This window comes from Pseudozyma flocculosa, assembly GCF_000417875.1.
Source record: "Pseudozyma flocculosa PF-1 unplaced genomic scaffold scaffold00003, whole genome shotgun sequence".
Classification (NCBI taxonomy): Eukaryota; Fungi; Basidiomycota; class Ustilaginomycetes; order Ustilaginales; family Ustilaginaceae; genus Pseudozyma; species Pseudozyma flocculosa.
Window position 1 is genome coordinate 713,674 of NW_006920871.1, and position 27,225 is coordinate 740,898.

At 67.2% G+C, this 27,225-nt stretch overlaps 10 protein-coding genes across 10 annotated transcripts in view; 9 read left to right on the plus strand and 1 right to left on the minus strand.

Annotated features, from left to right (window-relative positions):
- The window catches only part of PFL1_01348 (uncharacterized protein), a gene marked incomplete at both ends in the record, with an annotated part of 3,697 nt that extends 2,987 nt beyond the window's left edge, over nucleotides 1-710 (plus strand). Inside the window, one exon of the mRNA XM_007878850.1 lies at nucleotides 42-710. Within this exon, the coding sequence (XP_007877041.1) occupies nucleotides 42-710 (669 nt within the window). The remainder of the gene's footprint in view (nucleotides 1-41) is intronic.
- A 730-nt stretch (nucleotides 711-1,440) lies between these two features.
- Nucleotides 1,441-3,810, plus strand: PFL1_01349 (uncharacterized protein; the record flags this gene model as incomplete). Its single annotated transcript, XM_007878851.1, has 1 exon — nucleotides 1,441-3,810. One exon carries the CDS (start codon nucleotides 1,441-1,443, stop codon nucleotides 3,808-3,810), a length of 2,370 nt encoding a protein of 789 aa, XP_007877042.1.
- Nucleotides 3,811-4,177: 367 nt separating this feature from the next.
- On the plus strand, nucleotides 4,178-7,996 carry PFL1_01350 (uncharacterized protein; the record flags this gene model as incomplete). The annotated part of the gene is made up of 3 exons (XM_007878852.1): nucleotides 4,178-6,373; nucleotides 6,521-6,748; nucleotides 6,848-7,996. The coding sequence occupies 3 exons, from the start codon at nucleotides 4,178-4,180 to the stop codon at nucleotides 7,994-7,996; spliced, it is 3,573 nt and encodes a 1,190-aa protein (XP_007877043.1).
- A 1,718-nt stretch (nucleotides 7,997-9,714) lies between these two features.
- On the plus strand, nucleotides 9,715-12,483 carry PFL1_01351 (uncharacterized protein; the record flags this gene model as incomplete). The annotated part of the gene is made up of 1 exon (XM_007878853.1): nucleotides 9,715-12,483. One exon carries the CDS (start codon nucleotides 9,715-9,717, stop codon nucleotides 12,481-12,483), a length of 2,769 nt encoding a protein of 922 aa, XP_007877044.1.
- Nucleotides 12,484-13,215: 732 nt separating this feature from the next.
- PFL1_01352 (uncharacterized protein) lies at nucleotides 13,216-13,728 on the plus strand (the record flags this gene model as incomplete). Its single annotated transcript, XM_007878854.1, has 3 exons — nucleotides 13,216-13,261; nucleotides 13,400-13,461; nucleotides 13,585-13,728. The coding sequence occupies 3 exons, from the start codon at nucleotides 13,216-13,218 to the stop codon at nucleotides 13,726-13,728; spliced, it is 252 nt and encodes an 83-aa protein (XP_007877045.1).
- A 959-nt stretch (nucleotides 13,729-14,687) lies between these two features.
- Nucleotides 14,688-17,390, plus strand: PFL1_01353 (uncharacterized protein; the record flags this gene model as incomplete). The annotated part of the gene is made up of 1 exon (XM_007878855.1): nucleotides 14,688-17,390. One exon carries the CDS (start codon nucleotides 14,688-14,690, stop codon nucleotides 17,388-17,390), a length of 2,703 nt encoding a protein of 900 aa, XP_007877046.1.
- Nucleotides 17,391-17,932: 542 nt separating this feature from the next.
- On the plus strand, nucleotides 17,933-19,903 carry PFL1_01354 (uncharacterized protein; the record flags this gene model as incomplete). The annotated part of the gene is made up of 3 exons (XM_007878856.1): nucleotides 17,933-18,454; nucleotides 18,600-19,742; nucleotides 19,871-19,903. The coding sequence occupies 3 exons, from the start codon at nucleotides 17,933-17,935 to the stop codon at nucleotides 19,901-19,903; spliced, it is 1,698 nt and encodes a 565-aa protein (XP_007877047.1).
- A 583-nt stretch (nucleotides 19,904-20,486) lies between these two features.
- On the plus strand, nucleotides 20,487-21,551 carry PFL1_01355 (uncharacterized protein; the record flags this gene model as incomplete). The annotated part of the gene is made up of 1 exon (XM_007878857.1): nucleotides 20,487-21,551. The coding sequence occupies one exon, from the start codon at nucleotides 20,487-20,489 to the stop codon at nucleotides 21,549-21,551; it is 1,065 nt and encodes a 354-aa protein (XP_007877048.1).
- A 173-nt stretch (nucleotides 21,552-21,724) lies between these two features.
- PFL1_01356 (uncharacterized protein) lies at nucleotides 21,725-24,419 on the minus strand (the record flags this gene model as incomplete). The annotated part of the gene is made up of 4 exons (XM_007878858.1): nucleotides 21,725-21,994; nucleotides 22,170-23,790; nucleotides 23,906-24,138; nucleotides 24,267-24,419. 4 exons carry the CDS (start codon nucleotides 24,417-24,419, stop codon nucleotides 21,725-21,727), a joined length of 2,277 nt encoding a protein of 758 aa, XP_007877049.1.
- Nucleotides 24,420-24,895: 476 nt separating this feature from the next.
- PFL1_01357 (uncharacterized protein) overlaps nucleotides 24,896-27,225 on the plus strand; it is a gene marked incomplete at both ends in the record, with an annotated part of 3,631 nt that continues 1,301 nt past the window's right edge. Inside the window, one exon of the mRNA XM_007878859.1 lies at nucleotides 24,896-27,221. Within this exon, the coding sequence (XP_007877050.1) occupies nucleotides 24,896-27,221 (2,326 nt within the window). The remainder of the gene's footprint in view (nucleotides 27,222-27,225) is intronic.

Genomic DNA, 27,225 nt, shown 5'->3' on the forward strand with positions numbered 1-27,225 from the left:
GTGCACCGCTGCTGCTGCCCACGATTGCTACGGGAAAGCAGGCCGCCCTGTCGTACGCCACGCACCGGGGCGACTCGCTGGCGCTGGCCGAGCAGCGCAACAAGCTGCTGGCGCGCGCCTCGGACGCGTTCAGGCGCGGCGACTTTGCGGCGGCCAAGAAGTGGAGCCGCGAGGCGGCCGAGATGAACGAGCGCTTCCAGGACCAGTCTCGCGGTGCGGCCCGCGACATCCTGCGCGAGCGGATGAATGCGCTGCGCACCCGGCTCACCGACCCCGTCGAGGCCGGCCCGAGCGTCACGGCCAACCAGAGCGACGAGCCGGGTGCGCGCGGCATGCGGGGCAAGGTCGTGGGCAACGGCCTCGGCGTCTGCCTCGGCGTGGTGAAGCCGGCCGCGCTGCAGGCGTCGATGCCCTCGGCGATGGCGTCCCACCTTTCGGTCGACGAGCGGACCGAGTGCTTCCTCGACCTCCACGGCCTGCACTCGCAGGAGGCGGTCGAGCTGGTAGAAGAGTTCCTGCTCGGGCTCGAGTCCGAGGGACTGCAGGGGCTCGCCTACCTCGCCATCGGCCGCGAGAGGCACAGCAGCAAGGAGACCGACAAGCGTCGCGTCAAGGTGGCCGGCTTTGTCAAGCAATTCCTCAGCGGCTACAGCTATCCCTTTGCCGAGTGGGACGGCGTCCTCGTCGTCGACCACTGCACTCACGTCTAGCAGCCCGGCAGCAGGCTTGGCGAGATGAAGGAGAGGACAGCAGGCGCGGGACACTCGAGGCGGCAGAGGTGGTGGGTTGGAAACAATGGCGAGCGGGCGGGCGCGGTTGCTTGCGCCAATGAGCGTCGCGGCGGGTACCCAGGCGGTCGCTGCGGGGGTATGCCGACCGACACGCAGGCTTTTCCACATACGCGCAGACCTGAGATGGACCCATTGCGTCGGGCTGGGGCTTCGTCGTCGTCGTCGTCGTCGTCGTCGCGGCAGCGGCCACTAGGGATCAAGGGAAAGGTGTCGAGGGGTTTGAGACGGACGGGTGGCAGGCGTAGGTTATGCGAGGACAGCAATGGACACTCTGCGAAACAGATGCGATCCAGAGGAGGCGCCCGAGGAGCGCTCGGATGCGGCCTGACCTCGTTCGTGTGTGTCGACAGCGTCCGTCCGTGCTGACGCTGCCCGCGGCGAGCTGAGCTGGCTGCGAGGTTCTGGCTGACGGCAGAGCGATGGCGGGAAGAGGCAAAGTCGCCGAGGCCAGCCGGGTTGGCAGGTCAGGGTTCACTCTGCTGCTGCACCTCAAAAGCAAGCAAAAAAGAGGAGGGCATCTCGGCTGGATAACGGCTTTCTTCTCGCCACCACCACCACCATCATCCCTCCTCCCTCCTTTTCGGGGACCTGCCTACTCGACTGACGCACGGAGCGCGGCGTCACCCTCACCGAGACGCCAGAGGCTTGAATGGCATCCGGAGCGCGCCTGCCGCTATCGCTGCCACCATCGCCGCTGCGCGCTCTCCGCCCCCGCCTCCCCTGGGCTCGACCCTCGCCTGACTCATCGACAGACCTTGGCGGCCTCTCCCGACACCCGCCTGATACACGTCGATCCAGCTCCACGCTTCCGGAACGCATCAACATCCGCAGGCTCAGACACACGATGGACGTCCACGAGCGGTACCAGTCGTGGTCCAAGCAGAACCTCGTGCAGCGCATCGCTGAGCTCGAGGCACAGGCCCTGCAGCACAAGGGCCCGTCGCCCGCTCCTTCTGCCGGCTCAGCTGTTCCTCAGGCTCAGGATGGAGGGCAAGAGCAGGACGGGCACGGCGCGGCGGCGGCGGCGCCTTCCACGTCGAAAAAGCGCGTGAGGCCGGGCAAGAAGGACAAGGTGGCTCGCGAGTTCGACATCTCCAACCACCCGTGCCGCAAGATTGCGCTGCGCTTCTCTTACGAAGGCAGCGGCTACAGCGGACTGGCCGCCCAGAACGGCCCACAGGGCGCTGCGTCGCCCCTCCCGACCGTCGAGGCGGTGCTGTGGGAGGCGCTCGCCACCGCCCGGCTGGTCGACCCAAAGGCCAGCATGGAGGCCGCCGGCTGGACCCGCTGCGGGCGCACGGATAGGGGCGTGTCGGCTGCCGGGCAGGTCGTGTCGTTCTGGATTAGGAGCAAAAAGGTCGACGAGTGGCCTCTGCGGCGGCAGCAGGAGAGGGAGCGGGAGGAGGCGCTCGCACGCCGGGCCGGCCAGCTCCCCTCGGACGGTGCGACGAAAGTGGACAGTGTTGCGACACCGTCGTCCGAAGCGGCCGACCCTGCACAGTCTGAGCCATCACCTGCCCGCGGCGCCGTCAAGCTCGAGTCCGAGGAGCTGCCCTACGTGGCGATGCTCAACCGGATACTGCCTCCCTCGATCCGGGTGCAGGCTTGGTCGCCAGTGCGGCCCGACTTCTCCGCCCGCTTCGACTGCACCTACCGGCACTACAAGTACTTCTTCACCGCCGGGCCCTCGTCGCTCCTGTTCCCCGCCACCGAGCGAGGCGCCGACGAGGCGAGGGCCAAGCGCCTCGACATTGCCGCGATGCGGGGTGCCGCCCGCCGCCTGCTCGGGGAGCACGACTTCCGCAACTTGTGCAAGATCGACGCCTCCAAGCAGATCACAAACTACCGCAGGAGGATCGACGGCGTCGACATCGACCTCGTCTCGCGCGGCTGGCCCTCGGCTTCGACCGGGCGGCCGTCGGACGCCGATGTCGGCGAGCACGACGAGCCGCTCTACGTCCTCAACCTGCGCGGTACCGCATTCCTCTACCACCAGGTCCGTAACATCATGGCCGTCCTCTTCCTCGTCGGCGCCAGGCTCGAGCGGCCGGAGGTGGTCGACGAGCTGATGAACGTCGAGCGCGGTCAGATCGCCCGCGACCGGATCCAGATGAGGGCGGCCGCGCTCAAGGGCGTCCGGCAGACGGCCAACTCTGCTGAACCTTCGGCGGGCCCGTCGCAAGGCCGGGGCGGTGACGAGGCGGAAGACGCAGCGAGCAAGTGGTGGCTGCCCTTCCGTGCCACTGCGTCCGCGGGTGAGAATAAAGAGTGGGGGCGGCCACAGTGGATGGACACGGCACTATCGTGGACCGACGACTCTTCCGCCAACGACGACGACGACGACGACGACGCGCTGGCTGTCTACGACACCAAGCCGAACTACGAAATGGCCTCGGACCGGCCTCTGGTGCTGTGGGAGTGCGGCTTCCTGCCCAGCGATATTGGCTGGCGCGCCGGCACCTTTGACGGGCCGCTGATGGAGCGCGATGACCACGAGGACGACGACGAGAGCAACAACAGCAACAAGCTCACGGCCGCCGCGGAAGGACAGGGCGACGGCGGCGACGAGGAGAGCGCTCGGATAGCATCGTCGACGGTTCAGGGCTTGCACGAGCTGTGGACGCAGATGTCGATCAAGGCCGAGCTACAGCGCCACTTTATCCTGGCCTCGGCCTCGCCGCGGACGGGCAGGCTGGCGTGCCGCACCGAGTTTGAGAGCGGACGGTGGCCCGTGTTTGACGAGGGGCGCTCGATTGGCGTCGAACGGGCGCAGTCGGACTCGGTGGCGCCGGCGGCGACGACGGCGACGACGGCGACGACGAGGAAGCAAGGCTACATCCCGCTCGGGTACGGCATCGAGCGAGGCGCGCTGAGGTACATCCCGCTCGACAAGCGTACCAGGGAAGAGGGCTTCGAGGAGAAGAACCGGCGCTGGCTCGATACGACGGGCAAGCGGAGGGCGGAGCGCGAGCAGACCAAGGCGGCGGACCCGGCCACCCCCGTCGACGACGACGAGTGATACGATGGTGCTGCGAGCGCAATAGAAGTACAGCCGACATCACGTCTCGCCGCTGCTGCATACAACGAGACCCCTTTGCTGTGAATCGACGTTGAGCTCGACGACGACGGGGGCAGCGGCGACGACGACGACGAAGATGCTGACTAAGCGTGGCCGGGTGGAGGAAGAAGCCAGCTGCGAGCAGGGGAGCCAGGACCCAGGCCAAACGAAAAATGTTGGCGGCGCTCTGCCAGGGGAGTCGGGGCAGGGCTGGCTCTCTCTCGTCTGCCGGCCAGCCCGCCTCCCTCTCGCCGCCACCACCACCACCCCACCGTGACTTTATCGAATCTCACCACCCTGCACCCCTCTACCAATCCCGCTCGCCGACATGCTGTCGAGATCATCGGCAGCCGCATCGCGAGCCGCGGCATCCTCCCGCGCCGTCGCTCTCTCGGCGGGCGCCAGTCGGGCGGGCCACGCGCAGAGGATCGTACCAGCATGCCCTAGCTGCTCGAGGACGCTGAGCTCGACACGGCCCGCACCGCTGCCGAGGCAGGTCAGCCGCCAGCTGCTTGCCGGCGGAAGCGCAGCCTCTAGGCAGAAGCAGCTGGCGCAACAGGAACGCGACGAGGACGAGCCGGAGCACTTTGCGCCCTCCTCGAGCCGCCCGGCCTCGGCGGTCCCCGGAGAGGAGACCGACATCCCTTGGTTCATGGAGGAGGAGCAGGTCGACCCGGCAGAGTACCGCACCGAGCTCGAAGACGTCGCTGCGACAGAGACCTCCAAGACGCTCGAGGCGAGGCAGAGCGAGCATTTCGAGTTTATCCCAGAATCGGCGGCCGACGACATCCCCGCCGCCATCCTCAACCTCCAGGACCACCTCCTCCACGGCCCCGCCTCCAACCTGCTCGCCCGTCCGCCAGCCGCCGACGAGGACCTGCCCTCACCCATCACCTTCATCCACCCTTACTCCCTCTCCGCCGACCCCAGCAACGATGCGTACGGCAGGACCGACTACGTCGTCATCGTCCAGGTCAAAAGCTCAGCGGCAGGCAGCGTCCGCAAGGTCGCTCAGGACGTCGGCAACTTCCTCAAGCGCCAGCCGCCTCCGCCCGTGGAGCCGCAGACTGCTGTCGCACTCGATGACCTGCTCGGTCCGGACCGCGGCAAGGAGCGCTACCAGCGCACGTCCGAGTCCGATACCGCGGCCGACGCCGCCAAGACGCCAGCCACGCCCAGGCCCAAGGGTATGTCGCGCATCGAGCACGAGCTAGGCAAGAAGCTCCCGGACTGGGCCGTCCACCGCATCGCTCTCTCGCGCAAGTTTCCGGACGGCTGGAAGCCGCCCAAGATTCTCTCGAGGGAGGCCCAGGACGGCCTGCGCCTACTTCACCGATCCGACCCGGACAAGTTCAGCATCGAGGAACTGGCCTCGCGCTTCCGCATCTCGACGGAGAGCGTGCGGCGCATCCTCAGGGGCGGCAAGTGGAACGTCTCGAACGAGACGAGGGCGAGGCAGGATCAGCGGGCAAAGGAGCGCATCGCCAACAGCATCTACGGCCGCCCGGAACGATGGGGACGCGAGGAGAGCGAGCTTGCCGAGATCCGGCGGTTGCAGGAGGAAGGCAGCGAGCTGGTGCAGGACGGCGAGAGCCCGGTCATCGAGAACGATGGCGAGGCCGAGCCGGACGCTGGCGAGATGCAGGCTGCCGGCCACGACGATGCCAAGCGCCCAAGCTACCCGGTCCGGTATGAGGGCCTCGTTGTTGCCGCCGGAGATGCTGCGGCTGCCGGCATGACAGCAAAGGGGCCGAGCAAGAGCAGCCACGTCTCGCGCGGAGACGGGCACTGGTGCCTCGTCGACGCCGAGTGGTGCATGGTCCACGTCATGACTGAGCAGGCCCGCTTCCGGTACGACATCGAGGGCATGTGGCGCGAGCTCGAGGCCGACAAGGACGCCACGTCCCGCCTGCCGGCCGGGCACTCGCTCACCTCGGATGCCGTCACGAGCACCGCCCGCAGCAAGAAGTCGATCTTTGGCCAGAACCTCAATGCGCGGCGCGGGTCCGCGAGGTCCAAGGCCAACGGCGGCACCGGCAGCAGCACCTTCCGCACCTTTTCCACCAGCTGCCGCATTCGCGCCAAGGAGTCGAGCACGGTCTCGACCTCAACGGCGGGGTCGCGGGAACGCCTGGATCTGCCAGAATCGCTCGACCAGCTCGTGACGAGGTGCAGCCGGGCCCTCCTCGCGAGCTCTGAGCCAGCAACGGCCGCCGGTAGCAGCGAGGGCATCCCCGTCGTTGCCCAGGGCTGGCTGCGTTCCGCGAGAAAGCAGAAGTCGGTCACGTTCCTCGAAGTGACGGACGGAACGCTGGTCGGCAGCCGAGCGCTGCAGGCCGTCATCCGCCACGGCAAGGACAAGCACGTCGCCGAGGCATCTTCGGCGCACCCTGACCTGTCGCACCTGACGACGGGCGCCGCGCTCCGGCTCGAGGGCCTGCTGAAAAAAGGCCGGGGCTCGAAGAAGGGCCAGGAGGTTGAGCTGGACGTCAAGAGCTTCGAAGTGCTGGGATCGTGCGATGCTGTGAGCTTCTAGAGATGATCGCCGGCCCCGAGGACCTGTTCCCGCACCTTCCTCTCTCCCCCTCTTGTACAACAGCGTCCTTCTGACACAGCTCTCTTTCTCGTCTGTCTTGCAATCGCTGGGCCGGTTCGATGGCGCGCTTGGCAGACCTACCCGCTCGCCATCCAGCAGCAGCAGCAGCAGAGCGGCAGCGGTCCCAAGCAGCAGCGAGCGCAGCCGGACGACGAAGATGCCGAATCGAGCGCAGCTGGCGGTGCCTTTCAGGCGAGCCAGGCGGAGCGGAGATCGCCTCACCTGCGCAGCCGGTTGCCGCGGCACGGCGCCGTGTTGAGGACGCGGCAGCGGCTCGAGAGCGGCATGGCCGACTGGTTCGAGGTGGGTTCCCGCCCCGATACCCCACTGGTGCCGACGACCGCCTGCCGACGGTGACATCGTGCTGACTCTGGTGCCTGTCTTACACTCGGTCCCCACCAGCGCCACGACTTTACCAAGGTCACTTGCCCCGTCCTCACCTCGTCCGACTGCGAAGGAGCAGGCGAGGTGTTCCAGGTCGTCGCCGAGTCCGATGTCCGCTCCCTCTCGTCCTCGTCGCCGTCGTCGTCCTCGCCCGCGTCCGCCCCGTCGCCGGCAGGGCTTGTCTCGACTTCGCTGCAGCAACGGCTGTCGTCGTTCTGGTCGTCGGCACCGGCCTACCTGACGGTGTCGTCGCAGCTGCACCTCGAGGCCATCGGTCTGGGCCTGTCGCGGGTGTGGACGATGAACCCGGCCTTCCGGGCCGAGGGGAGCGCGACCAATCGGCACCTGGCCGAGTTCTGGATGCTCGAGGCCGAACTGTACTGGACCACGCTGGGCGCCGACGAGGGCAACGCGGCGGCCCTCGGACGGCTGATGGACTGCTGCGAGGGCGTCATCAAGGCCGGCATCCGCCGGGCGCTCGAGGGCAGCGAAAGGGCCCAGGAGGACATGGAGCTCCTCGCCCCACCCGCTCCGCCTCCGAGCGACGGAGGTGGACGAGCGGCGAGCGAGGGACACGTCGAGATGCTGCGGCGCATCCTCTTGCAGCCGAGCTGGAAGCGGCTCAGCTACACGGACGCCATCGAGCTTCTGCGCAGGCACCACCACTCGCAGCCGGGCACCGGCGAGAATGGCGGCGTGTTCGCCTTTGAACCCAGGTGGGGCGAGGGGCTGGCGTCGGAGCACGAGCGGTACCTCGCCTCCCCCCTTGCGTTTGACGGGCCGGTCTTTGTTACCGACTTTCCTCGGTCGATCAAGGCGTTTTACATGCGCGCCAACGACGATGCGGATGCGCAGCCGCAGCAGCAGCAGGAAGAGGCGGCGCGACGCGAGGGGACGGTGGCGTGCTTTGACCTGCTCATCCCCAAGGTGGGCGAGCTGGTGGGCGGCAGCCTGCGCGAGGAGCGTCGAGAGGTGCTCGAGTCGCGCGCGGCGGGCGGCGACGTCTCGGCGCTGCGGTGGTACACCGACGACCTGCGGCGGTACGGCGGCGCTCCGCACGGCGGCTTTGGCCTGGGCATGGAGCGCCTCGTCGCCTGGGTGTCCAACACGGAAAACGTCCGCGACGTCAACACGTTTGCGAGGACGAAGGGACCCGTGCGGTTTTGAAGGCGCGACGGCGGCGGCGGCACGTCATCCATCCCGTAGACGACATGGAGGTGAAAGACGACAATCGTAGACGCTCAAACCATCGAGATCCGCTTCGAAGGGGCCACGATAAGGACGGCATGGCCGATGCAGATGACCCAACCCGATGTATCCCTTGTGACGCTCGCGGCGAGAGCCGGGACGCGCGCCAGCGACGCAGACGAAGAGCTCATCGTAGGCGCTGCCTGCCATGCTGTGGCGCACCTGGACCTGTCATGCTGCCATGTGCGAGGGCCGTCCGATGGCTCCCTTGCCTGTCCATGGCTAGCCTACTTGAGCATTTAGATTTTTAGGCTCGAGGTTCGTGGCGGCTTCTATTTCGAGGACATCCTCCAACCGCCGGCACCAGCGCGCCTCGAGCCTCTGCCTGGCGGTGCGGTGCGGTGCGGTGCGGGTTCGATGGAAGACGCCGAACTGACGGATCCTATCGACTGGCTCTCGATGTCCATGTCCTGCCGGCCTGATCCCGAGCGGGCACCTCCTTGCACTCGGACCCACCTCATCAGGCCGGGAAGGGCCACCCGCAGGCTATGCACGTTTCGACGAGCTGGCCAGCCGGCCGGCCGATGGCGCCGTTCCCCTGCAGAGAAGAGAGGATGCACCCTGCGTAACCAGCTAGCTAACTCATGTACTTAGCCTGCCGGCCTCCGTCTTCGTCCTCATCTCCCTGCCGCCAGCTCCCGACGTCGAGCGCGCAGCCATCGCATCGCATCATGTCGCTCCGGCATCTGCCTGCCTGCCTGCCAGCCCGTCGGTCTGGCTCCGCCCTTTGCGCTTCCTGACTCGAGCGCCATCTGCCTTGCCTGCCTTTCCCTATTCGAGGCCGCGCCGCTCCTGCCGTTCTGCGTGCGCCCACCTCGCCGTCCTTCATGCGATAGCTCTACCTTCGAACCGGACACTCCATGGCCAGGCGGACCATTCGCCGTCAACCCACCGCCCGGAAGGATGCAGGAGCTACCCGTATTCATACGCGCTCTAGGATCCGCTCCCGGCACCCCCGGCATCGGAGGCCCGAGTTCTACACATACGCCTGCTGCCGCTGTCATACGGGTCAATGGCACAGTAGCTCGCCGCTACTGACTGTAGCTGATGAACCAAGGTGCTAGAGGTCGACCTGCCCCCTTTCGAGCTCGTTAGCGTCCAGCGGGCAGAGGTCATTACTCAACTTGGCGCACACGCCGACATCCCTCCCGTCAACGCGCCAGCGCCAAGCTTCAGCCAGCAGCATGCCTTCGTGCCCGCCCGCACCGCCTTGGTCGCTCCCTCGACGATAAGGACTCGTCGGTTTGGAAGCCGCTCATCAAGGATGCGGGGCCAGCGGGTCCAAGGGACCACCATCCATCTCCCCCTCCCTCGCCCCGAGACCATCGACCCGCTCGCTGCGACCGCGGACCGCCCTTCCTTCGCCCTTCAGAAGCATACCATCCCGAACAGCCTGTCCTCGACCCACCATTCTTACATCAATCTCGAGCCTCGGGCTGCTTGGACACACAAAGACGGTCCTCGCTCCGTCCAACCCTCTTTCATCACCGCGAGCGACGCCTCATCTTCCATCCTAGCCCTGCGCCGCCGCCGCCGTGCGCACGGAAAGCGAGGCGCCCCATCCGCATTCGCATCCGCATCGCATCCCATTGCATCATTATTGGGCCGCCAGCGTCTCGCTCCGCACCGCCCAGACCATGAACAGCCGTGAAGCACAGAGGGCGCCACACAATGGACCCCCGCCCGGACAACCGGACTACTGCCGCCTAGCTCGGGACGAGTCGCGACACAGCCTCGAGCGCCCGGGCTCGCCCGTCGACGCCAGCTTCGTCCGTGCCCGCTCGGCAGGCTATATAGGCCAGGACGGCCAGGACGGCAGCTGCGTGCCCGTCGACGCAGATCACCACGAATCTGCCTCCTCTTTCCACGGCAACGACGGCGATATCACGATGCTCAACCTCGACCGCTTCCAGAGCAGGGCCTCGACCCTCATCGACAGGCCTTACGTGCTCACCGGCCAGTCCGGGGACGCGCCGGACGACGAGCCCCGGCATCACAAGCTCGACATGCCGACACCGGGTCCGTCGGGCGGCGCAACACCGACCACGGCGGCCGCCGACGACGGGCAGCTTCTGTACATAGCCAAGGGCGACAAGAAGTTCCAGCCGCCGTGGTTCCTGCTTGGGCCATCGGTCGCTGTGCTGCTCCTCACGGCGGGGCTGGCGACGATTATGGTCGTCTGGATCCAGACGCACCGGCTGCCGCTCGAGAGCGAGGGCGTCATCTTTGTGCGCGAGGGCGTCGAGGACGAGCCGGACCGACCATATACCAACCCGTCGATCGGGCGCGACAACGAGCTGCGCTTCAACACCCAGATTGCGCACAGCACGGGCCTCAGCTTCTCGACGGTCATTTCGACGGTTGCCGGCGCCTCCATCTACCCGTACATGGCGCTGATCGCCTACAGCCTGGCCACCGACTGGCTCATCCTCCAGGCGCGCGTCGCCGAGAGCCCTTCGGCGGCGCTGCGCGAGAAGCTGCCGACGCCGATGCAGTACGCGCTGCTCCTCCAGCTCTGCAGCAGCCAGTCGCTCGAAGCCGTGTGGAACACGCTGCGCCACATCTTCCTCGATCGCGGCTCGCGCGCCACCGTGCCCGGCCTGCTGAAAAAGGCCGTCACCTGGCTGATTGTGCTCCTTCTCGTCAACACGGCCATCGCCTGGACCGACTTCTGGCTCCACGAGACGGTCAAGATTGTCCAGATCGTCCACGTCGATCCGCAATCCGAGATGCGCGGGTACGGCACGGCGCTCAACACCACCCTCTGTCCCGAGTTGGAGCTGTCGCAGGGGCCCGACGCTGCGGCGCCGCTGCCCTGCCTGGTCAGCATCGACCCGACGACGGGGCAGCCCACGTTTGCCGAGGGTCCGGATCTCGAGTCGCTGCAGGTCAGATCCGAAGGGTCGCTGACCTTTGAAGGCCTCTCGACGACGCACGCCGTCGACGACCTGAGCCTGCCCGAGCAGACGTCGCGCCTGGATCGACTGCGCATGCGCTTCTCGCCGAGTGCGGTGGCCAAGAACGACTCGCTGGTCTTTGCGACGGCGCCAGGCATCGATGGCGGCCAGATCTTCCACATGCCCACCATCGGCCTCGAGACCGAGTGCCAGATGATTGCCACGTCCTGCGCCCACGACCCGACCTCGTTCGACTGCACCAACGCCGGCTATCCAGAAATTCGCAGCGAGCTGGGCTTGGACCTCGCCGCGCGGTTGCAGCTGGTCACGCTCGCCGACCGGTCCCAAAGCGCGGCCGACGGCTCTACTCATGTCGCCTTCAAGCCGGCCAACCCGATCCGGGTGGGCGTGGTGACGAGCTACATGGACTCGAACACGAGCGACGTCGCGGGCACCGGCTTCGAGACGATGCAGCAATCGCAGCAAGGCGGCGGCGGTGGCAGCGTTCACTTTGTCTACTCGATCGCCGTCTGCAGCCTGAGCTTCTACGAGCTCGACGTCGACTTCTTCAACTCCACCTTTAGCCTGCGCGGCGACCGACGGCTGGCTCCCGACTCGCTGGCGTTCCAGCTGTCGGGCCCGCTCGTCTCTGGGCGCGTGGGGCGCACGCTGGGCTCGGCGCTGTCGGCCGTGACGGGGCGGCTCGAGGGCGAGCACTTTGCGGCTGAGCTCGGGTACACGCTGGGCTACGCGCTGCTGTCGGAGGCGTCGGGCCTGCTGGCGCCCGTCGATGTGGCCGTGCTGCAGTCGGAGCGCGTGCTGGCGAGCCAGTACCCGGTCGTGGCCCTCTACTTCTACTTTGGGCTGCTCTACTCGTATGCGCTCGTGGCGCTGATCCTGTTTGCGTGGGCGTGGAGCTCGTCGTCGGACTCGGTGGCCTACGACTGCCCGCGGACGGGGAGGCGCGTCGAGATGCCCGCCGCCACGCTGGCGCAGCGCGTCCTCATGGACCCGGGCCGCCTGATTGCGAGCCACCTGGGCGGCAACCAGACGCACGCCCACGGCGCCACGCTCGCATCGGTCGCCACGATGCTCGCCCACGCCGCGCCGGGTGTCGGGGGCACCAACAGCGAAAAGGCCGGCATCCAAGACTCGGCGACGTCGACGGGCGTGCAGGCGGGGATCCTGCCGCTGAACCGTCAAGCCGTTTTGCGGACGACGGCGACGGACATGTTGGATCTGTTCGACGAACCGGTGCACCAGGAGCGCCTCGTCATTGGCCTCGAGACGGGCGGTCGAGGCTTTGGCGTTTGGCCCGTGTCGCAGGCGACCGGAGCCGTGGGCCAGGCTGGTGGTGGCGGTGGGCGGAGCGGCAAGCGCGACAGCCTGATCCGCGCCTCGAACCTGTTGCACCACCCGCTCCAGAACCACCAACAGCATTGCGACCAGCCTGTTTGCAATCGCGATCAGGACCAGGACTTTGCGCCGGCTGGTGGCCGTTACCGCTGACCCGAGGGCCGGCGATGATGGACGTCGCTTCCTCTCTCGTCTGCTCTCTCTCTCTCTTTCTCGATTCTGTCTACTCGATATACCACACCGCACCTTCTTTTGCGTACGCTTCGTTCTGTACCATACCATAGGCATCCCCCTTGCTGCCATGAAAGCCAGATAGAGGGTCACCCCGATGCTTGCAGTCGCGCGCGTTGGTCAGTGGTGGGGGAAGGGGCGGGGGAGCCAATCAGGAGCGGCGCATTTTGCGGGCGGCTGAGCGTGGGCTAGCTGGTTTGCCTCCACTCGAGCCGGCTGGCACCGGCAGACAGTCGAGCCGGTTGAAAGGTGGCAGCGGGCAGCCAAACAGCGGGCGCCTTTGCTCGCTCGCTCGCCTGGCTGCCTGGCTGCCTGCCTGGCTGCCTGCGCCCAGATCGGCGGCTCGCTTGGTGCGGGGGAGGGCACAGAGAGAGAGAGGCAGAGTGGCAGCACGACCTCGTTGACGCTCCCGCCACCACCACCACCACCACCACCACCACCACCACCACCACCACCAACACCAACACCACCATCCTCCTACCCAGCCTCTTGAGCCTGTCGCTCCTCGTCGCCGTCTGCATCCACCACCACCACCACCACCACCGTCCGGCCCCTCGATCGCCCGACATCTCTGGCATCCGATTCGCACTCGACACGTTTCCCTTGCAGCCCCTACCGCGCAGCGCCACACCCGCCACCGCCACCACTGTCAACATGGCCAAGTCTGTCGATGCCAACGAGCTCAAGCAGCACAAGTCTGGTGAGCAGGCGCGATGAGGATGGCGAGACGGTACCCGATGCCCCGCGAGGGCATGAACTGGACCAAAGTCGACGGATGCTGATTGCGCCCCCTCATCCTCTTTCCCCCTCTGCTGCCACCGCCTGCTGTCACCGCCAGACGAGTCGGCCTGGGTCGTCGTCGACGGCAAGGTGTACGACGTGACCGACTTCCTCGACGACGTGAGCACCGCAGCGGCGACCACCTGTCCCCGCCCCCGGGCCCATGACCGACACCGACTGCTGACCCATGCCATCCTCTCATCCGCCCATATCCCTCGCCTTGCCGTTCGCCCCGCCGCGCAGCACCCCGGTGGCAAAAAGATTCTGCTCAAGAACTGCGGCAAGGACGCCAGCGAGGCCTTCTGGACGTACCACAGCGAGAAGATTCTGGAAAAGGTGGCAAAGGACATGGAGATTGGCGAGTTCAAGGACTCGGCCAAGCTCTAGCGTCCCGTCCCAGCTGCCCTCTGTAGACGCGGCGTGCGTTGTTCAATCTTGCCTGCCTTGTTGCCTGTTTGCGTGCCTCGACGCCTTTGTGTGTTTGCCACCCGTGCCTTTGGCTTGCTCCTTTGGCCGTTGCGTGCGGTGTGAGCCCGGCTGGCGTGGTTTGGACGCCTGTGTGTTGGTGGACGAGGTGCGCCTGTCGAGGTGGCCCACGGTTGCTGCTGGCCCGTCGGGTTGAGCCACGGTGTCCGGCTCGGAACGGCGGCGGGGCCCTACTTAGGGCGGTCGGTGGCTGAGGCAAGCGTGTTGAGACGTGGATGCATCGAGCGGCAGGCGGGGCAGGCGGGCAGGTTGGGCAGGCCAGGCCAGGCCAGGCCAAGCCTCGCCTGTGGCAGGCGTACGTGCGTGTTGGTCTCTGTCGCCCGGCTCTCTCTTGTCAGCAGGGGGAAGGCCCCACCCAGCCTGGCACACGATGGCGGGCCACCCACCCACCTTTGGGAAAAAGAAAAAGACACACAGAGAGCCGCTGGCCTGGCCTGGCTGGGCCTCCACTCGACGTCAGAGGGAGGCCAGGCCAACCAACGGCCTTGGTTGCGCGTGGCTTTGAGCAGCCTCCGTTCATCCCATCAACCACGATTCCTTTCCCCGCTACTTCTGGTCCTTTTTTCTCTACGCCACTCCGCCGCTCGCCACCGTCACCCTCGTCGCTGCGACCGCTGCTCAGCTGCTGCTCAAGGATGCTTCCCTAGCCGGCCCTCGATTCTCTCGACAAGGATACACCTTCCTGCGGTCACCGCTGGCCCGTCCCTCTCATCGCTCCTTTGTCCCACGCCACGCCACGCCTCGCCTGTCGCCAGCGCACTCCACGACTGCTTCACTTGCACGCTTCCGCCTGCATATCCCTTCCCTAGCCCCTTGCGAACCGGCATTCAGCGGCATCGGCCGCAAAGCGCTCGGCGCTCATGTCGTCCACGACGCTCCCCGGCCACAATGCCGCCCTAGCCTCGCTCAGGGCGCTGCCGGCAAAGCTGGTGCAGCCCCCCTACCGCTTCCTCGTCCTCGCAGGACTCGGCACCGCATCGCTCCTCCTGGCACAGCGCCACACCCACTCCATCTGGTCCATCTTTGCCTCCATACTCGGCCGCCTCAATGACAAATCAAGCAGCAACATCAACGACAACGGCAACCGCAAAAACGACGCCACAGATGCCACCTCGTCGTCTCCCCCCTCACAGCCCGCCCGCGACCCAGCGAGGCCCCAAAAGGGCAGGATCGCAGACAAGTACTCGGTCAAGGAGGACGCTGACCCCGTAGCCATCTTCTGGGACGTCGACAACTGCTCGCCGCCTACCGGCTCCTCGGGCAGGGCCGTCGCCCAGGCAATCCGCTCCTCTATGCAGAACCTCGAGCTCGGCCCCATTGTCAGTTTCAAGGCCTACCTCGAGCTCTCCAGCGAAACCCTCGCGCCCAACGCGCAGCAGGTCCAGCTCCGCAGCGAGCTCCAGGGAAGCGGCGTCAGCCTCATCGACACCCCAAAGAGCGGCCGCAAGGACGTGGCCGACAAGATGATGATCACCGACCTCCTCGCCTTTGCCATCGACCAGCCCGCACCCGCCACCATTGTCCTCATCTCGGGCGACCGCGACTTTGCCTACCCGCTCGGCCTCTTGCGCAACCGCGGCTATGAAATCGTCCTCATCACGCCCCCCGTCGGCGCCGTCCCCATCCTCGAGGCCTCGGCCAACGTCGTCCTCACCTGGCGCCAGGACGTGCTCGGCATGGAACGAGCCTCCAATGGGCGGCCCTACGCCTCGGCCAACGGGCCGGGCACCCCGAGCAAGTCGTCGCACGCGTATCACACCAAGTCCACCTCGTACAACAACAGCGACAATGCTGGTGCCGCCGTCTTCCTTGCCGCCGCCGCCGGCGGCGCTGCCTCGTCATCTCCGCCCGGCAACTACGCCTCACTCTCCCAAGGACGACCCTCTAGCGCCCCGACCCGCTCGACCAGGCGTCCCTCGGTCCAGAGCACCGAAGTTTTCCAGCCCCTCATTGGTCTGCTGGAACAGCTCAGGAAGGAGGGCAACTCGAAACCGCTCCGCGCCGTCGTCGCTGCCCGACTCATCGCGACCGACCGCGGCATCTTTGTCCGCGCCGGCGCGTCGCGCTGGGCCGAGTACGCCGCCGTCGCCGAGGCGGCCGGCATCATCAAGCTCGGAACCTCGGGTCCTCCCGGCACCGAGTGGGTGTCGCTCTCGGATCAGGCGCCGCCCGCATCGGTGCCTGCGCACATGCGCACCCTCGATGCCCACACCAACGCTTCCCAGTCCTCGCCCGTCCCCAACCGACTCAAGCCGCAGCCGAGCCTGCCGTCGATGCAACCGAACGGCACTCCCGCCCCTGCTGGCGCTTCCCCGACCGCCCCCATCGACATCCGCGCCTTCTATCCGCTGATCGAGGTGTGCAAGGAGCAAAAGGCCCAGGGCCACCCGCGCGCCCTGTGCTCGTACGTCGGCACGCAGCTCAACATCATGGCCAAGCGCGGCATCGTCGACGCCTACGCCATGGCCGGGGTATCGTCGTGGCGCGAGTATATCGCCGCCGCCGAGCGAGCCGGCGTGGCGCGCGTGGCCCCTTCGGGCACCGAGGGCGTCTACGTAGTCGAGCTGCACCCCAAGTACCTCTACTCGCAGACCAACCAGGTCACGCCCAGCGTCAACCGCATGGTCGACACGGCCACGACGCCGACGCCCAGCTTTGAAAAGAAGACGCCCAGCAAAAAGGCCGCCCAGCTGATCAACAGCTTCAACTTTGCGGCCAAATCTTCGCCCGCGGCCAAGGACGTGCAGCCTTCGGGCACCACGCTCTTCAACGGCCACACGATCGCCGCCCGCTTCGCCGGCCTGGCGCAGGTGCTCCTCGAGCAGATGAGCGAAGGGCGCAACTACTCGACCGACTACTTCCTGCACTCGGTCCTCGGCTCGACGCGCGCTGTGAATGGCATCAGGCTCAAGGAGGCCGGCGAGTTCCAGGCCTACCTTGCCGACGCCGCATCAGATGCCATTGTCATGCTCGAACCGGGCTTCAAACCTACAGTCAAGCACGTGCGCCTACACCCGCGACTCGCTGCTCCGGGTCCTGCGATGATGGCCTCGGCCAGCTCGGCCGATCACCTTGCCAATGGCGGTGACAGCAGCAGCAGCGGCATGCGGCGCGAGCCCTCGGCCAACGGCAAGGCTGTCAGGGACCCGGAGACGGCCGAGAAGCAAAAGAAGGCGCAGGACACGCTCGAGCAGCTCTCTGCGGAGCAAAAAAGAGCGGCCGAGTCGGTGCGCACCTCGTCGGGGCCGGTGCCGGCCAACGAGCGGCTGCGCTTCCAGATCCTCGTCGATGTGCTGGGCGAGCTGCGCAGCAACGAGGGGCTCAACAAGGTGCCCAAGGCGCGCGCCTCGTCCGAGGTCGTCAAGCGCAACCCGGGCCCCGGCGGGATGGGCGTCTTCTATCAGGCGCTCGGCTCGACGGGATTCACCGACTATGTCGACCAGGCCAGGAGGGCCGGATTCGTCGTCATCGTGGCCGGAAGTGAGGGCGACGAGAGGCAGATTGACATGCACGGAGACTGGCAGAGGGACGGAGACTACTGCATCCGCCTGGCCTCGAGCTGAGTCGATCCCAGGGCGAGCGATGCGGCGGCGGCCAAAGCAGAGCCACGCCGCGCCGCGCCATCGCCCGTCACAATCTCGCCGCAGCAGGCGGTGCAGCCCCTAGCGTGAACCGCATTCCATCGTTATCTTTGTGAACGTAGCAGCTGGTGCGGCAGCTTTGAATTTCAAGCGGTCTGGGCTCGACTGTCTCGAGAGTGGATCTTGGTGGCAGGCCAAAGCAGGGCAGGTCGAGGTGGTGTGCCAAGGCGTCTCGTGATCGGCGCAGATCGGGTCCGCCAGGCTCTGGCAGCAGCGGCGCGGGGGACTCGGGTCGGTCTGGCCGGCTTGGAAATTTGGGCTTTTCCCACTTTCCACGCTCGCTCAGCCGGCGAGAAGAACGGGCCCTCTGGTGGATCTGCAGCTCCACGCCAGACGTTCAACACTCTAGTCTCTTTGCCACCACCACCACCACCGCCACCGTCGCCCAGCCCCCTCTCATCCGGCCTTCCTACTGATACCTTGGCGCCGCTTTTTCTCGCCCTCGCCACACACTGCCTGCCACCATGTCTAGGCCCAACATGTCGGCCATCCGCGCCGCCTCGGCCCGAAGCGGACGCCACCTCTCCACCCTCACCGCACCGGCACGCTACGCTCGTCCATCTCCCACCGCCGTCGCTGCCACCGCCGCCAACGCCTCCTCCCTACACACACAGGCACGCACTGCACGGACACCGCCTATGACGCAGCGCCACCTGCAGCGGGGCTTCCACAGCTCGCCGCGCCGCTCCAACACGCCCAAGTCGCCCTTCCAGGCGTTCGTCGACACGCTGCGCGAGGAGCTGAAAAAGAACCAGGAGATGCAGGAGAACATGCGCCAGCTCCAGGGCGACGTCGGAAAGATGCAGGACAGCGAGACGATGAAAAAGATGCGCGAGGCCTACGAGCGCGCCCGCATCATCACCTCGATCAAGGAGAACCCGCGGCTCCAAAAGGCCGCCGATGCGCTGCGCAAGAGCGGAGGTCAGGTCGGCGACGCCGTCGGCGCCACGCTCCGGCAGATGGAGGACAGCGAGCTGATCAAGGGCGTGAGTGACGTCCCCACACTCCCCTCTCCTTCTTCCATGTCTCTGAACGGACGACGGGCACCCTCGTGCGCAGTGGCGGATGAGCTGACGTTCGACTGCGTACCCTTTCCTCTTTCGTTCCTATCGTGCTCTGCCTCCTGCACAGCTTGGAGCCATCTCGTCGCGCATCTCTCGCCAGCTCGAGGAGTCGACAGCGCCCATCCGCAACACGCAGGCCTACCGCGACCTCTCCCAGACGCTCGTCGATGCCTTTGATGACGGCGGATCGGCGCTGCGCATCTATGCCTCGGCCGATGCCGATGCCGCCACGGTGCGAAGAATCAAGCGCGAGGCACGCCTCAAGAAGATTGGCCGGCCACCACCGAGCGCCGATGTCGACTCGCCCGAGGCGGCCGAGGCCATCATGAAGGCACACGCCGCCGCGGCAGAGGGTGCCGAGGCAGACGAGGCCGCTGCCGAGGACCCGATCAAGAAGGCCGCCGAGGCCGGGCAGAGGGCGGCGAGCGAGAGCGCAAAGCAGGCCGCCGCCGAGGACGCCGGAGGCGACGCCTCGTCCGCACCGTCCTCGTCGTCGGCGCCCGGCGCCGCCAAGCCGCGGCCGCAGGGCTTTGCGGTCCGCGTGCGCGCCGTGACTGAAAACAGCGAGGCGGGCCAGGCGCTGGTGCTGCGGCCGGAGCCGGCGTACAAGCAGGCGTGGTCGTCGTTCAAGTCGTCGAACCCGCTGATGCGCAAGCTGGGCGAGATGCGCGAGGCCTACGACGAGTCCGAGAACCCGGTCGTGGAGCGGGTCCGCGGCGTTACCGAGTGGATCGGCGGGCTGTTTGAGGAAAACGAGTTCGCGCGGGTCACGCGGACCATGAAGACGCTCGACCCGTCGTTTTCGATGGAGAGCTTCACGCGGGAGCTGCGCGAGTACGTGGTGCCCGAGATCATCGACGCCTACCACGGCGCGCAGCGGCACCTGCTGCGGCAGTGGTGCGGCGAGGCGACGTTCAACCTGCTCATGGCCACCGTGGACCCGTACCTGACCAAAGGCTACCTGCCCGAGGGCCGGCTGCTCGACCTCAAGGGCATCGAGATCCTCCAGGCCAAGATGCTCGAGAACAACGTGGCGGTGCTCGTGGTGAGCTTCACCAGTCAGGAGCTCATGTTTTTCAAGGACCCCAAGACGGGCGAGGTGGCGGCGGGTAGCGCCGACCGCGCCGAAATGTGCCGCTACGCCATGGTCCTCACCCGGCTCGAAGAGGAGCTCGACAACGAGATCACTGGAGGATGGAAGGTGGTCGAGGTGAGTGCCCGTGATGGCGGCTGTAGGTCCGAGGCGTGTCGCTCTCGAACCCGTTCTGACCCTGGCCCTTTGTCCTCGTTCTTCTCGTCGTCGTCCCTCGTCGTTGGCTTTGCCTGCCACTCGCACAGCTCGCAAGGAGGGGACAGGCCGCCTACCTCTAGGTCGGTGTCGCTGTTGGCCCCGACTGACCGTATTGCCCCAGTCTCGCTGCGTCCGAGGACTGCTGCACCACATACACCTCTCTATAGCATGCGCTGTCGCCCTGGCCTGTGCTGTGATTCGAGTCTGTCTCGCCGCCGTGTCGCCTGTCGGATGGCGAGAGAGAGAGAGAGAGGAGGGGGATCGTGGCCGTGGTCGTGTGGGCCTGGCCTGGCCTCTGACCTGCCCGAAATCCGGGGCGCGAGCTGAGGGGTCGAGTCAGAGAGAGTTGGCCCGCGCTCGGGTGGCCCCGGTGACCTGCAGGTCGCTGCTGCCCGCCTGCCGCGCCGCTCTCACCCTACTTTCTTCCAACCCCGGCATCGTCGTCGCCGTCACCATCTCCACCACCATCTCGCCGCTGCCCCACTGTCCCCTCTTCAATCCAACTTGAAGCCAGGGGCTCGCCCTCAACCTCTCGTTTCTCCAACAGGAACCTCGCCCTCGCCCTCGCCCTCGCCCTCGCCCTAGCTCTCTTCCCCCACTCCCACTTCCTTTTCGGCCCCCCCCACCCCTGCGCCTCACCTGCCCAACGCTTGCCCGCCAGCCATGTCGCGCAGCTTCACCATCAAGGTGCCGTGCACCTCGTCCAACATCGGACCGGGCTTTGACGTCGTCGGCCTCTCGCTCTCGCTCTACCTCACCCTCAGGGTCAAGGTGGATGCGAGCGCCGACAACGCGGCGCCCACGCTCGCCTACACGGGCACCGGCGCCTCGGACGCCCCCCTGGACCCGTACAAGAACCTGACGACGCGCACCGCCCTCTACGTGCTGCGCTCCAACGGCGTCTCGCACTTTCCGCGCGGCGTGTCGATCGACGTGCACAACCAGGTGCCCTTTGGGCGCGGCCTGGGCTCGTCGGGCGCCGCCGTCGTGGCGGGCCTGCTGCTCGGCAACACGCTCGGCAACCTCGGCCTGTCCAAGGACCGCCTCCTCGACCACGCCCTCATGATTGAGCGACACCCGGACAATGTCACGGCGGCGCTCATGGGCGGCTTCGTGGGCAGCTACCTCCTCGAGCTCTCGCCCGAGGACCGCGAGGCAAAGGACGTACCCCTCTCCGAGGTGCTGCCCGAGTACCCGCCCGACGCCGGCGAGGGGTGGGGCGCCAACCCGCCCTCGCCGCCGCGCGGCATCGGCCACTACATCCGCTTTGGCTGGGCGCCCGAGATCAAGGTCATCGCCATCATCCCGCACTTTGAGGTGTCGACGGCCAAGGCGCGCGGCGTGCTGCCCGACACCTACTCCAAGTCGGACCTCATCTTTAACCTGCAGCGCCTCGCCGTCCTCACAACGGCCCTGACGCGCAGCCCGCCGGACCCCTACCTCATCTTCCAGGCCATGCAGGACAAGGTGCACCAGCCCTACCGCAAGGGCCTCATCCCCGCCCTGCCCCAGATCCTCGCCAGCGTCACCCCCGCCTCCCACCCGGGCCTCCTCGGCATCTGCCTCAGCGGCGCGGGACCCACCATCCTCGCACTCGCCACCGACAACCAGCAGAAGATCGCAGACACCATCTGCGACCAGTTCAAGATCGAGGGCATCACCTGCGACGTCGAGTTCCTCCAGGTCACAAACGACGGCGCCGTCGTCGTCGACGGCGATGAGCAGTAGAGAGCAGGTGTGCCCGCACGGGAGACGGCGGCGCCAGACCGAAATTGAACATAGACCCCAGCCCACCTCGCATCGCGATGATCGTACACGCCCGCCGCCCTCGAGCGCCAAAAAGGAGCCCAGCAGAGATTGCACCGGCAGCAGCAGCAGCAGCTGCGCCAGCAGCATAAGTACTAACGACCGGGCCCCACCAACCCGACGCCGACCTTGGACGCCTCGCCGTTCACGGCACCGCCGCTGCCGCCGCGTTTCAGCAGCGAGGCCATGGTGCTCTGAAACTCGCGGAAGTCGTCGTCGGTCGGGTTGCAGAACAGCTCGCCCGTGTCGTAGACGTACACCTTGCCGTCGGCGCCGCCCACGGCGATGCGGCGCCCCTCTTTGCGGTCCCACGCCAGCTTGTTGACTGCCCGTCCCGTCGGAATCGTTGTCGTCTGGTACGGGCGCTGCAGAGGTCAACAGGCGGGATGGAGCAGAAGGGGCAGAGAAGCAGGGGGAAGAGGATGTTGAAGGGTCAGCTCGTCGGCACAGCCGCAAAGGCAGGCAGGCAGGCAGGCGGGCAGGCAGGCAGGCGGGCAGGCAGGCAGGCGGGCAGGCACGGCCGCTGTAGCCTCGACGTACCTCGGTGTCAATGTTGAGGTTGTATACGTCGAGCCGCCCGCTGCCGTCGACCTGAGCAAAGACGGCGGGGTGGTAGGGGTGCCACTTGACGTCGTAGACGTAGTCCGACGACTCCTCGAAGCTCAGCACGGGCTCGAGGTCGGCCATGCTCGCCGCCGACGACGGATCCGCTGCCCGCATCGACGCTGCTGCCGCCATCGAAGACGAGCCGCCTGCTGCTGCTGCTGCTGCCGCCGCTGCCGCCGACGAAGCCGCTGCCGCCGTCGCCGCCGCCGCTGCCGACGACGACGACGACCCTGCTGGTGCCATCGACGGGGTCGCGGCGCCGGCGCCCGTGCCCTTGACGACGGCGTTGCCGCCCTTGACGCGCCACAGCTTGGCGGTCCAGTCCATCGACGACGTGATGAACAGGTCGGAAAAGTCGACGGCGCCGCTGAGCGGGTGGAAGTCGAGGCCGGTGATGGGCGCCGCGTGGCCGCGGTAGACTTCGGCCGTGTTGAGGCCGGCCTTTTGCGACGCGCGGTCGTAGCGCGAGGCCGGGTAGACGTTGCCCTCCTCGGTGCCGATCCAGAAGCTGGCCGTCTCCTGGTCCGGGAAGGCCAGGGCGGTGACGCCCACCTCGTCCGTCTTTGGGTGCGACGGCTTGACGAGGAGCATCGTCTCCTGGGGCGAGGCGAGCATGTCGAGCGTCCAGGAGCACACGTTGCCGTCGGTCGAGGCCGAGACGAGGTTGTGGGCGTTTTGGGTGCCGACCAGGTTGAGGGCGTAGACGGGGTGGGTGTGGCCCGCCGCCGAGAGGGGCGTCTTGAGCACGGGCAGGGCGCGGGCGCGCGTGTCCCAGATGAGGATCTGACCCGAGTAGGTGCCGCCGATGACGAGGTTGGGCTGGAAGGGCGAGAAGCGCACCGACAGGACATCGGTCTGGGCGTGGAAGGTAAACTCGGGCCGCTCGCGCAGGTGCAGGTTCCACACGGCGACGAGGCCATCGGGGTCGTCGTTGGCCATGTCATTGCGGTTGTAGCTGGCAACGCACAGCTCCGGGTGCTGCGTCGACCAGTCGAGGTCGGTGATGCTGCGGTTGGCAAAGACGCGGTCGTCGCCAAAGGTGCGGACGAGGCGCAGCTGGCGCCCCTCGTGGACCTGCTCGAGGCCGTCGCCAGTGACGGTGTAATCCTTCATATAGTCGTAGGTGTCGGCCAGGGCGCGCTCGACAATCTTGGAGCTGTGCTCGACAAACTCGGAAAAGTCCGAGGCGCCGTAGATGGCGAGGCGCTCGTCGTCGGTGAGCTCGCGCAGCTGCTCCTCGATCTCGCGCTCCAGCTTCTCCTCTTCGCGCCGGCTCGCCGCCTCGTCGGCCTGCTCTTGGAGGATCTTGGCCCGGATGGCCTCCTCGGCCTTGGCGTCGCGCGCCTCGGACCCCACGCCGCCCGCCGCTTCCAAGGCGCCCCCACCGCGCCCACCGCCGGCGGCCTCGTCGTTGTCGCCGTCAAAGGTGGCGGTCTGTACCTCCTTTGTATAGTATACGCGCTCGCGCTGCGGGAACTCGAACAGCTCCGTCTCGACGTCGATGAGCTCCGGGACAAAAGCTGGCGCCGCGGGCGTCGGTATTGTCGACGAGAAGCTGCCGAGGCGCGGCGGTGGACAAGAGGGGCAGGCGAAGAGCTGATCGTCAGCGCGCGCTGGTCGGGGGCTCGAGTCGACATTCAAGTCGATGAAAGGCACCATGACAAGCTCACCCATCGCGGTGGACGGCGGTGCTGCCGCTGATGGCCGTGGGCGCTGCGCCCGCCGCCTCGGCCTCTGAGCCACCAAACTCGCTGGATGCCGGGCCGACGGCGCTCTTTCCGGGCGAGGCGGGTGAAAAGTCGGAACCTACGAGCGAGGATCTCTGGGTGCGGTTGAGTGTGTTTGCATTGACGAGCGACGAGACGAGGTCGTCGAGGTCCTTGCGCGAGGTCGGCGTATCGGACTGCAGTGCGTGAGCGCAGGAGATGCGAAGGAGGGCCAGGCCGCCCGGCAAGGTAGGTGAGCGACGAGCCCTCTACGGGAAATCCAGGAGGAAGCCTCCTCTGACGAGGGCGCGCCCGCCCGACTCACTCTGCTCTGACTCCAGCCGCCTGCCGCTGACGACGACGAGGGGTTGGCGGCGAGACGCTGTTCACGCTCTAGGCGTGCGCGCTTGAGCTCTGCGAGTTTTGCGCGCTTGGCCTCGATCTCGGCCTTGCGTCTCGACTCGCCGATGTACGACATGGTGAGGACGGCGGCCGGCCTAGCTGAAAGGAGGGGAAAGGAGAAGACGGGGAGTGTGAGGGTAAGGAATGAAGGCAAGGCAAGGCAAGGTGGCGGGTGCAGAGGCGGACAGCTCAGCCCAGGCCAGGTGTTGGTCGGTGCGTGGGTGCGTGGGTGCGTGGGTGCGTCGGCCCACCCACGCCGTGCCTCGCGGTACGTGTTGCTCTCTGGCGCCTGCCATGGGCAATGGGCACGGCCGCGGCCAGCGGAACCGGAAGCGACGCAGGGCCTGGCCTGGCCTGGCCTGGCCTGGCTGCCGAGCGCGCCACGCCAAAGCCTCGCCTCTGGCCTGCCTGCAGACCTCGGCGGCTTTGTCGAGTCGCAACCGCCGCCCTTTCTTCCCACCACCACAACTACCACCAACGCTGCCATACTCGACATTTCATTCGGCGAGGAAAGCATCGCTGCTCCTCCGCCCCTCTCCCACTGCGCCCGCCATGCCGCCCAAAAAGGTCTCGCTGCCGCCCAACCCTCCACCAGACCCCTCCCAGAGCCTCCCGCTCGCCTACTCGACCTTCTTCCCCGTAGCCCCCCTCAACGCCAAGAACGTTTCCTCATCCTACCTGAAGACCGAGGCTCAGACCTGGATCAGCCGCTCCCAGGCCGCTCGCGACTCGCAACAGAACTCGGCCTCGCGTGGCAAGAAGCGCAAGCGCCAGGCCGCTGCAGCCGCCGCCGCCACCGCACAGGGCGCAGACGGCGATGACCCGGATCTTACCGCCGCCGGCATCGACGACGACGAGGGGGACAGCGAAGAGGAGGACGCGGAGGGAGAGCCCGGGAAACCTTCAGGCCCGGCTGCGAGGACCATCGTCATCCATCCGGGCTCCGAGTTCATCCGCGTCGGCAGAGCCACCGACCTCTACCCACTCACATTCCCCAGCGCCATCGCCAGACGGCCAAAGCTGCCACAGAAGCAGCAGGTACAGGCGTCGCAGCCATCCGCAGAGGCTGAACCGGCGACGGCTGCGCCGACAGACGGAGCAAATGGCGACGTCGGCGATGCCGCAGCAGCTGCTGCGCCGGCGGCCAACGGATCGGAGACCTCATCGGAGCAGCAGCAGCCCGATGAGGGCGACAAGCAGGACAGCGACTCGAAAGCGCCAAAAGCCGATGATGGTGACAAAGACGTCGACATGAACGCCAACGACGACGGCGACGGCGACGGCATCGAGACCCCAGAGCCGACAGAGGCGCCCGTCGAGGCGGCGGCGGCGGCCAAGGGCACCAGAAAGGGCCGGAAGAAGGATGCGCTCGACCAGGGCATCGACGGCATCCGCAACGAGCTGAGGAGCATCATGCGGCAGGAGAAGCTGCGGCCCGTCGGCAACGGCAAGGCGTTGGCCGCCAACTACAACGATGGCGTCAGCCCCGAAGACGTTCCGGAGCACAACGACTTTTTCGGCCTCGACTGGACCGACGACGACGCCGGGGGCGAGAACACGGTGCTGGTGGGCGAAAAGGCGCTGCGGTTGGCCAGCTTCTCGATGCCCATGACCGAGAAGCCCAAGCAGACGCGGCGGCAGGCGGCCGGCGGCAGCACGGCCACGGCCGAGCCCAAGCCCGATCCGCAGAGGCCGTGGAAGCTCTTCCGCCCGTTTCAGCGGGGCACCCTCGACCTCAACGCGTACGAGGAGCACTACGGGCCCTCGGCCGCCGTCCAGGCTCTGTTGGGCGACGTGCGCGCCATCCTCGAGCACGCCATCGCGTCGCCGCCCGAGGACCCCGACAGCCGGCAGGAGAGCGGCGAGGTCGTCGCCCACGGCCTCGGCATCCCGCACGACGAGTGGGAGGAGCACACCGTCATCCTGATCCTGCCGGACCTCTTCAGCCGCTCCGACCTCAAGGCGCTCGTCGAGCTGCTCCTCCAGGACATGGGCTTCGCCGGCGCCTGCGTCCAGACCGAGGGCGTCTGCGCCACATTCGGGGCGGGCCTCTCGACGGCTTGCGTCGTCGACCTCGGCGCCGAGCAGATCAGCGTGTCGTGCGTCGAGGAGGGGCTGGTGCTGCCGGACACGCGCATGGCGCTGTCGTACGGCGGCAAGGACATCTCGCAGTTCCTCGGCGAGCTCTTTGTGCGCGCCAAGTTCCCCTACCGCGAGATCGACTGGCAGGAAAATGTCGCCGACGCGCTGCTTCTCGACACGCTCAAGGAGCGCCTCGTCACCCTCAATCCGGCCGACGTCGGCCTCAACATCCACGACTTCTACCTGCGCCTGCCCGGCAGGCCCACGGTCAAGTACCTCTTCCGCACCTACGACGAGCTGATCCTCGGGCCCATGAGCCTCTTTGACCCGGACGTCTTTGCGCTCGACCGCAAGGAGATGCTCAAGGGCAAATTCCGCGCCGGTTACACCGACGAGCTGCCCATGGACGAGACCGTGGTCGAGGACGCGCCCGAGCTGGGCGTCGGCTACAGCGCCGACCTGCCTGTGACGACGGCGATGCAGAGCTGCGTCAAGCACCTCTTGCCTGCCCCTCCCCCGCCGCCTCCGCCGCCCGCCGCCGCTGCTGCTGCAGGCACTCCCGTCCCAGCGGCGACGGCCAACGGCGCTGCCGGTGCGAACTCTGTCGCCGGCTCTGCAGCAGCGGCAGGGCCACCGTCCGAGACGGCCACCCCAGCAGGATCGGCCCCTCCGCCGGACGTCAGTCCGGCCCTCAAACTCGAAGACGACAAGGCGCAGGCGGCCGATGCGAGCCGTACCGGCTCTCCTGCCACCAACGCACCTGGCGGCGGGGCGGCGGCGGCAGACTCTTCCACTCGTAA